The sequence below is a fragment of the Cibotium barometz genome, chromosome 38 (assembly GCF_041138505.1).
Source record: "Cibotium barometz isolate CiBa-2024 chromosome 38, ASM4113850v1, whole genome shotgun sequence".
NCBI classification, from domain to species: domain Eukaryota; kingdom Viridiplantae; phylum Streptophyta; class Polypodiopsida; order Cyatheales; family Cibotiaceae; genus Cibotium; species Cibotium barometz.
Genome location: NC_141083.1, coordinates 21999152 through 22008782, shown reverse-complemented (window position 1 = coordinate 22008782; position 9631 = coordinate 21999152). Strand labels below are relative to the sequence as shown.

The 9631-nt window shown below is 42.5% G+C and overlaps 1 protein-coding gene across 1 annotated transcript; it reads left to right on the top strand.

Annotated features, from left to right (window-relative positions):
• The first annotated feature begins 484 nt into the window (after positions 1 to 484).
• LOC147616481 (cytochrome P450 78A4-like) lies at positions 485 to 3248 on the top strand. The gene is made up of 2 exons (XM_086777546.1): positions 485 to 1618; positions 2347 to 3248. The coding sequence occupies exons 1-2, from the start codon at positions 635 to 637 to the stop codon at positions 2980 to 2982; spliced, it is 1620 nt and encodes a 539-aa protein (XP_086633672.1). The 5' UTR covers positions 485 to 634; the 3' UTR covers positions 2983 to 3248.
• Positions 3249 to 9631: the final 6383 nt, after the last annotated feature.

Below are 9631 nucleotides of genomic sequence, written 5' to 3'. Positions count from 1 at the left end.
AATGATGGTAAATCATCAGAATTACTACCGGCTTCTAGTAAAGGCGGGTGAATATACCTCCCTTTACTTAAATAGCCACAAAAAGTTGTCGTAAAAGCGACCGAGAATCGTGTGAATTTAATTTTAGCCCAAAAAAATAGCCCAAAAAAACAAAAAGGCGCTTTTCTGGGCTAGATAAATAGGATGTCGAAAAATCTATTTTTCCCCGGGATTCGGCGGCGTGGGCCGTCGAGTACGGCGCGCAGCCAGCGGGCGGGCGGGGGTTGAGTTTTTAACGGCGCCGGCAGAGGAAGTACGGCCGTTGAAACAGGGTGTGCGGACACAGGCCGCCCATGGTGTGGGCCCGTCCAGCCCAACTGGGCCCCCTCCCGTATATATACACTGGGCATGGCCCAAGGGCATCCCACTACTGTTCAAAGCTCTTTCGTGACGTAGAAGAATGTCGGAACACCATAGCGAGATTGGCTTTAGCTTGAGGTTAATTTAGTGGCCTTTTCACTATCCTCTCCGCTCGCCATCTTTTCTCACGCTTTCAGTTCTATTCTCGTCGCTTCACCTTTTTCGGATCAGTTTACTCTTCTAACTGTTGCCTTTCCGCTTCATTGTGCAACCTTTGATCCATTCCTAGCTAGCTATGGATTCTTCTACATCGCCCCACCTCGCTCTTCTACTCCTCTCTCGCTGCCCTTCAGGCGCCATCTCCATAGTCAACTTGGTCCCGCTGCTGCTTGTGAGCTTCGCAATCACTGTCGTTGCCTTATGGCTTTGCCCTGGCGGACCTGCGTGGGGCCGCTTCCAACGAATCGGCGGCGCTGCCAAAGCTGGTGCTATTCCGGGGCCCCGCGGCTGGCCCATACTGGGCAGCTTGCTGGAGATGGGCCAGCGAGCCCACGTTCGGCTGGCTAATTTAGCCCAAGTCCACTCTGCCAAGGTTCTAATGGCTTTTAGTTTGGGAGAGACTCGAGTTGTTCTGACTTCTGTACCTTGGGTGGCAAGGGAGCTTCTCAACAGTTCTGCTTTTGCTGATCGCCCCATCAAGCAGTCTGCAAAGCTGCTCCTCTTCGACCGCGCCATAGGTTTCGCACCTTACGGTGACTACTGGCGCAAGCTGAGAAGAATTGCGGCCACGCACCTCTTCGCACCCAAGCGCTTATCTGCCCTCGAGCCGTGCCGCCAGTATGAAACCTCCCAGCTGCTGCAAGGCATCGAAGATAGCATGCACTCGCAAGGCTCGGTAGAAGTCCGCGGCCTTCTTCAGAAGGCGTCCGTGAACAACATCATGAAGAGTGTTTTTGGGCGGCGCTACGAGTTCAGCGCTGCATGTGAAGATGGCGAAGCGACGCAGCTTCAAAGGATGACAAGAGAAGGGTTTGAGCTACTGGGTGCGTTCAACTGGAGTGATCACTTGCCAGTCCTCAAATGGTTTGATTTCCAAAGAGTGAATGCGCGTTGCAAAAAGCTGGTGGTGGAGGTCCAACAATTTGTGCAGAAAATCGTCGACGAGCACAGGCAGAGGCCGCTGCAATGCGAAGAGAGGGACACAGACTTTGTAGATGTAATGCTATCCCTCCAAAGCGCAGAAAAGCTCTCGGATACCGACGTGATCGCTGTTCTCTGGGTAAGCAAGCATGATCCCAATTCAATTAATAATGTGTTGATTTCCCTATAACATGGCTAGGGGTGTTTTTTCTGCTTAATTGTGTTGTACTAAGAAGCTTAGTACGTGTTTTGTTGCATTGGATATCAGTAGTAAATTGCATGCTTCACGCCCAATGATGAAAATTTGGTTCGCATGCATGATATAGTGTGCATCCGTGACAGCTTTACAATGACGTTTGAGAGCTTTGCATGGTGTGTGGGTGGAAATTGATTCATAGGGATTATTAAGATTGAAGGTTTGCATGTGCGTTCATTAATAAAAGAAAAGCATGCTTTAGGTTATAAAGTTATGTAGCCAGGCATGCAGCATTCAGAAATTAGCAAGCAAGCATGGCAACAAGCAACCATGGAAATTGTAGATTATGTGAATGCATGAATGGCATGGTTTTGCATATGCCATGGGAGGCATGGCTAGGTATGCATGATGCATTTGGCCAGCAGCATTCCGAAAGCAAGCAAGCATGCAAAGAGGCATGTGTCACTGTGTCTGGCTTTAAGCATGCACTCCGAACAAGTGTAAGTAGTACTGGGTTATGTACATGCCATTTTGCTTCGATTTGATTGCTCACCAGATTCTGTGGGGCGGTGGGACCGTGGTCCAAGCTAGCAAATTGCTTGCCCGATTTGATGGTTCACCTGCTGATAACGAAATTTGCATTTGTTTTTGAAAAAAAAATATTTTTGCAGGAGATGATATTCAGGGGGACTGACACCACGGCCATACTCATGGAGTGGATACTGGCAGAAATGGTCTTGCATCCAGACGTCCAGGCACGCGCGCACGCTGAGCTGGACCGTGTCGTCGGCCGTTCCAGAACCGTCCAGGAGTCGGACGTGGCTCGCCTCCCGTATTTGCAGGCCATTGTCAAAGAGGCTTTGCGTGTCCACCCCCCGGGTCCACTCCTTTCCTGGGCCCGCCTTGCCACGCACGACGTCGATGTGGCTGGTTTCCACGTGCCTGCAGGTACCACGGCCATGGTGAACATGTGGGCCATCACGCATGACCCGGACATTTGGGCGGAGCCGGGGCGTTTCAGACCGGAGCGGTTCTTACCGGACGAAGGTGGCGTGGAGGTGGATGTGCGTGGGAACGACCTCCGCCTGGCGCCGTTTGGCGCCGGGAGGAGGGTGTGCCCCGGAAGAGCGCTGGGCCTCGCCACCGTTCACCTGTGGACCGCCCGTCTGCTGCACCATTTCGAATGGGAGGCGGCGGGGGGCCACGCAGTTGATCTTACCGAGGTACTAAAACTCTCCTGCGAGATGAAGAAGCCCCTGCGCGCCGCCGCCGTCAGGAGGATCCCGCTGGTCTTTGCGGCGAAGTAGGCGATGAAGCAAATGGTACCTAATATGGAGCTGCGCTGCGATTTTGGAGGCTTTTTTTGTACTGTTTAACGTTTGTAATGCGCGCAGCACTAGCAGTCGTCTCGTCTTTTTCTAGATTGCGAGCTTTAGGTCGTCGTAGTTTTGAGAGAGGTAGAGAGAGAGAGAGAGAGAGAGAGAAAGGGTAGACAGAAAAAAAAAAGCTCGCATCTTCCGCACTGAGTCGTATGTATGTAAAAAGTCCTATGTAAAGAAGCTTTTGTTCCGGCTGTTTCTCTCTGTGTCTTCTCCCGTCAGTTTTTTTTTCCCGATATTTCTACTTCGATATATTTAAATCGTCTTCCTTCTTTTCAAATCGGTACGTGATCCTTTTTTAAAATCATTTGTTAGGTAGCTTGTCTATTTTTCGAACATTGTTTTTCAAAAGGTATAATATATATTAGAGTGCCGCATATGCCGCAAAAAGATTTACCAAAAAAAGGGTTTTTCCCGTTGGATTAAAAAAATTTGTTGATATATATCTCTTTGTTTGTACCGTGCGGCTTAACGACACGTGCATGTATGCTCTACGGATAGTTTTTTTTAAAAATTCCTGGCTCCTAAAATAAAAGTTATCCGCTTTACATTACATTAATCTTTAGAAATTAGGAGCCTCCCCGATTAATTTGGTGTTTGAAATCAGCTTTGGTATAAATGATGGTTTTTTAGTGTTTCACACTAGTAATGTACTTGTGGATGTCACATGTGCAAAAGTAGTTTCTTAATTTATTTCTTTACCAAATTTCGAGTTTCATGTACTTTGTGTGATCTAATAATCAATCGACTATTATGTAATTGTTTTTTAATGTTACAATAACGTAGTATGTAGATAAAATTTTATTTATCTCAACTATATGATTTATAAAGTTGTTTTGAATTGATTGTTATATTTTTTAAAAATGTTTTTTATATTTTTTGCTCTCAAAATCTTATTATCATGTTATTTTTAGCATGTTTTCTAATTGAATTGAAACCTCATCTAAGAAGTGTTAACCTTATCTAAGAAGCGTTGTAAGCAAAAAACACATGTAGGAGATTTTGAATTCTTATTGATTGGTGAATAGATATATATGCTATTTATTACAACCGTCTTATAAATTACTCTTGATCGATCATTCAATTTCATGTCATAGTTGTTGATTGCTTGTAATAGTGAGATTATACTCTATGAGTGATGAATATTTTGAGAATAATTTGTATTATGCTTATCGAGATTTCTCTTTGGAGTTGTGATGTGATCTTTATCTTCATTATCCTTCAATTCGATTCTCTTAGTTTGAGTTGCACTACGTCTAACATCCAATCTTTATCTTTAAGGTTCTTCAGTTATTATCCTTCAATTTCGATTCTCTTGGTTTGAGTTGCACTTTTGGTTTAACACATGACACACCTAGTGGGTCCTACATTATTGCATCCATTGGTGATCGGAAATTATTTGGTTTGTAGAGCCAATATCATTTGCATTTGGATAATTGTGAAGTTGGAGTAAAATGTGAATCGAGATGTTTGGCATATTATAGAAAATACCATCGATTAATGCTATTGGTAAACAGCTAATAAGGGGGTTTACACACTACCTTCAAAGTTGGAGTAAAATGTGAATCGGGATGTTTGGCATGTCATAGAAAATACCATAGATGAATGCTAGTAGGTAAATGGCTAATAAGGGGTTTTACACACTACCTAGGCCCTCAAAATTTCAAGGGAAAAGGGGAGGAATCCCACCTTTTGGGGAGATCGCCCCCTTTAAAATTTGTGGATGGGAGTCCCTTTTGTCTCCTTGTCCTTCGAATTTTAGGACAAAATTCAAGTTTTCCATTGTGTAGTGTGTAAAGGTCCTAAGCCTCTTTCAAGTTTGTGGATGGGAGTCTCCCTCTTCCATCTCCTTGTCCTCTTCCATCTCCTTGTCCTCCGAATTTTAGGACAAAATTCAAGTTTTCCATTGTGTAGTATGTAAAGGTCCTAAGGGTAATCCTAAGGTCCTAATTCCAATCGAGTAGAATAGTTTAGAGACCTTGATTTGCTCACCTACAAAGTCTCCCATAAATTAGTACCAACTTGTGTTGAAGTATTATTGCAAGGTAAGGGTGTCCTATATTCCCTCTGGGCAAAAATGTAGAACACCTCCTAAAAGAAAACATGCAGAGGCAACTAAATCTTAATCTTAAATAAGGTTTAAATGTGATCAATAATTGATCAATTGGCACTTTGTGGAGGATCGTCTATCTTAAACAAGGTATATTTGCGTCCACAATTTGAGGCCACCATAATTGCATGCATGGCTTATGTTATGTGATCAAATACCTCTTTCCATGTTTTTATATCTAGGTAGAGCTGAGGTAGTTGCCAAAGTGGAAGCTATGCATGTGTTAACCACTCCATAGGTTAACATTATTTTAGCCCCACCCAACCTACCGTCGTAAGGCACTTTGCCATTTTACCCACACAAACAGACACTTATCCTTTGTAAGACATTTCTAGAACATGTAAAGTGGACTTACCCTATGCTTAATGTCAAATAGGGAATGACTATGGAGTCCGTGTACATAGTTGCTTAAGAATGATAATAGAGGTAGGACCATTTTTATGTTTAGCAGGCCTAGTATGAAAACTAGTCATCTATATTTAAGTCCATTTTGACAATAATTACCCCATGCTTAATGTAAAATAGGGAAAGTCTATGGAGTCCATGTACATAGTTGCTTAAGACTAGTAATAGAGGTTGAACCATTTTTTAGTTTGGTTGGTCTAGTGTGAAAACTAATCATTTGTATATAAGTCATTTTTGACAATAAGCAAGACACAATCACTCCATTGCAATAGTTTACTTGTGAGCTCTTCTCTTCCCTCTTCTTGCTTACTTGTATGCCATTGAATCTTATTTTTGACAATAAGCAAGACACAATCATTCCCTTGCAACAATTTACTTGTGAGCTCTTCTCTTTCCTCTTTTTTGCTTGCTTGTATGCCATTGAATCTTACTTGCTTATATGCCCTTGAATCTTACTTGCTTGATGGATGCATGCTAGATGGGTTTGATTGTAGGTTGTCTTCTTGCATTAGCTTCCTTTTCTTTCTCCGCCTATTGTGAGCGAGAACCATCGCAAAAAGGACTCTCTAGTAGCCTCCATCTAGGAATAGAGAGCTCTCCCTTCACCTCTTTAGTTCCGGTGTGACAATGAAGTGAGGACACGATGAACAAGATAGCACACCCACATAGGGAAGTTACAGATTGCGGCTCCAAAGTAAGATGCAATGACACATGCTTCAGCAAGACCCAATATATTTAGCACTGTTATTGAGGACTAGCCTAGGGCTTAGCTTCGTCTATCCATCCATTCCAAGCTATTTGGATCACCCAATATTGCTCGATGTTGATTCGAAGGTCACACTTTGAAAAGCATACCATTTTGGAGCCATTAGGTGTGTTTATTTGTTGCTCATTTAGGGCAAAAAATGTTAAAAAAGGGTCGCATTTTAATCACTTGTACCGGATTTGGATTAAGCTTTGGAGCAATAAAAGCGCGATATTTAACCATAAATATGACATTGGGTGTCATATTTACTTTTCACTAACTTCACTAGTTGTGGCTATTTTAGTGGGTTATCACCACTTTAATGTAATACGGCACGGCTATTTCAACTTCACTTTAGTGGGTTCCAACTTTGAGGGCCTGCCCCCATGTACCAAATGATAGTACTTCAAAAAATAAAATTTTGAAATTTAGGTTCCCTCCCAAAATGAGTTGTACATTTCAGTCAATGCATTTCAAATTCCCTAGTCATTGCACCACTTTCTTAACATCTTTTTGCATCATCCTCTCCTCTATTCATCATCTAACAATGTTGAGACAACATTCTAACCCAATGCGCACTCCTAATGCCATATTATCATGCATCCTTCACAATGTTAAAGATGATCATGGTGTGTGGAAAGATATAAACTTCAAATTAAATAATTGGGTGACTATGCAACCATCATGCAAAGGTCTTCATAGGATAAAAAGGCAAAAAAGAGGCTTACTACAATACCATTGGAAGGGGCGTATCTTGGAATTCAAGATAGCAAAAGATGGGTGAAAGGCAAAGGTGCAACAATGCAAAATGGACATTGAGGAATGTGCAAACGTCCTTGGAATTTCTATTAGATGCCATACCATCAGACTTCAAATTGAAGGTAGATTATATTACGGTGGGAAGAAGATCCGAAAATAAAATTAGTTGTATGAAATGTCTATCCCCTGTAAATCTTGAATTTTTCTTAATACAATATAATTTTACACCTATCTATCTTGTCTTGTGGATTCATTTTGTAAAATAGTTATTCAACATTATTAAGACAAGATGACCAATGTTAAACGAGAAACTGAACTCAATATTAATTTCATATATATATTTATTACAATGGTATCTATATAAATTGGTTAGTTACTTGAAGCATGAGAGCTATTGAAATATGCAAGTGAATGGGTGCATGGGGGAACAAGCCCTTATAGCAAGAGACTGTAAAAGGGAGCCTGTAATTAAGTGGGTAGCAGTGAAAAGGTGAGAGGTATCTAGTGATGAGAGAATCAAGGGTAGCATGAGTGAATTAAGACCTAGTCACCGAATTCATGATGTCGGTAGAAGTTGCATCTGGACTGTAGTTTCCAGAGTGTTCGACGGAATGCCAAGTGGGACTTCCAGAAGCCAGTGTCGATCATGTCTTCAAATGTCAGATGCATATAAGCTGGAAGACATCTTAAGCGGTGGTAATATAGTAGCATCCCTCTGTCTGATGGCCCTCTGTTCATGTCGAGCTGTAGATGCTGTGCTTCAAAGCCATCATAAGGTTCCTTAGGTTGATCTATGAGTACCACCAATAACTTTATGAACCTAACACTGGCCACAATTGCAGGGTCAGGTATTCTGTGGCCAAGCCTTGATCCATGTCAGCAATTGCTGTCTTTGTTCTTGAATATTCCCAAATTTTGCTGGATTGAATATAGGAAAGTTGTAGCAGACATGAGAATTCCTGTTTTTGGCATCCTTGAACTCTAGTGGCGTCCACCTTCTCTTGATAGGCATGTATAGTGGATCCACGCGTAGTGCTGGCGGCTCACTCATGTAAATTCTGCTATATTTTGGCACTGTTAAAAATTCTTGTCTCCATGTAGGTTGGACTCCAAAATCTGGCAATTGTGGCGCTTCTTCATTTGTGTGAATGGTGGTGTATCCACCTCTGGTGTGCACAGGATGTCACTTCATCTTCTGTAAAACAATAGCTGATCACATGAATGTGACCAAGCGAATTTCCAGCAAGTCAGAGAGATGAGGGTTTGCTAGCTTTGTGTGTTTTGTGACACTGGCCCACAATGTTCTTCTCCTGCCCCAACGGAAGTAATTCTTCTAATTCCGGATGGGTGGCACACGAAGAGGATATGGTACATAGTGTTGCCTTGTGGGTGTGACTGTCGAATAAGCTTATAGTAGAATCTAGTGGGTGGGATCGAAAGGAGTAATCTACATCAGCACTTTGAACATGAGTGTCGGATGTAATAGTGGATTGCCTTGTTGGATAAACTCTTCATATTTGGCAGCTGTCAAGGATTCCAAAACATTTTGTTCAGTATAAGGTAAACATTATCAAGTGGAGGCAGATTACATACCTCTTGAGGTTGCCATGGTGGAGATGGGATAGGCGAATACATCTAAATCTGGCAGAGAGAAGGAAGAGTAGATACATTCAGCTTGGGAAGAGTTATTAGTAGGTGGCGCGCTAGGATAAAGATTAAGCAGCCTACTGGCGATATTAGAATATATAGGGTAAGTGTTTTTGAAAAATGAAGATGGACCCTCATCTTCGCCTTGACCAGAGCTAGGGGGTGGGTGGCTAGGTTTATGAGCTTTAAAAAAGTTTTGAATTTCAGAGATTTCTTCATTATCAACATCCGAGTAATTTATGTGAGTGGCATCAAAATTATACCTCACATTTGTGAGCATAGCCTCTAAATGCTTGTGTATATTAGTATAGAGCTTAAGGATGCCCACCGGCGGGTGATATAAGGTAGACTCACAAAGATTTAAATGTTGGTGAGTATTATATACTTCTAACCACCCATGACTAATTAACCATTGATAAGTATTAGCTGCCACCTTGTAGTTGGTTGGCGTCGCTGGTATGCCATCTGGAACAAACAGGTCAAGTTTGTCAACACTGTTGTCTAGGATGTCTGAATTTTGTAAGACACGACACCAACTACGGAGGTTGAGGACTATTGGATGCAAGGGATAGAAGAAGATGTCTTGCGGGCTAGTTAATATAAGATCCCCCCTCAAAATGCCCATAATGATTGTTGGGTTAGCGTCTCTTTCAGTATTTTGTTTAATAAGGGTTAGTTCTCCTAGGCCTATATCTTCGGCTAAGTTGATGTCATATTGAAGTAATGAGAGTGCTAGTGTAGATAAAAACAAAGTAAGGGTTTGAGGAGGGGCCCGAGGAGTTACTGGCAACTGTCCCAATTCCGAGGCGCGCTCAAGGAGGGTACGCAGATCATCGGTGGGCTCCAGTTGTTGACTCCTTTCTTGTGCGGCCAATCGGCAAGCCAGATCCTGCATGCGGATATCAACGGTG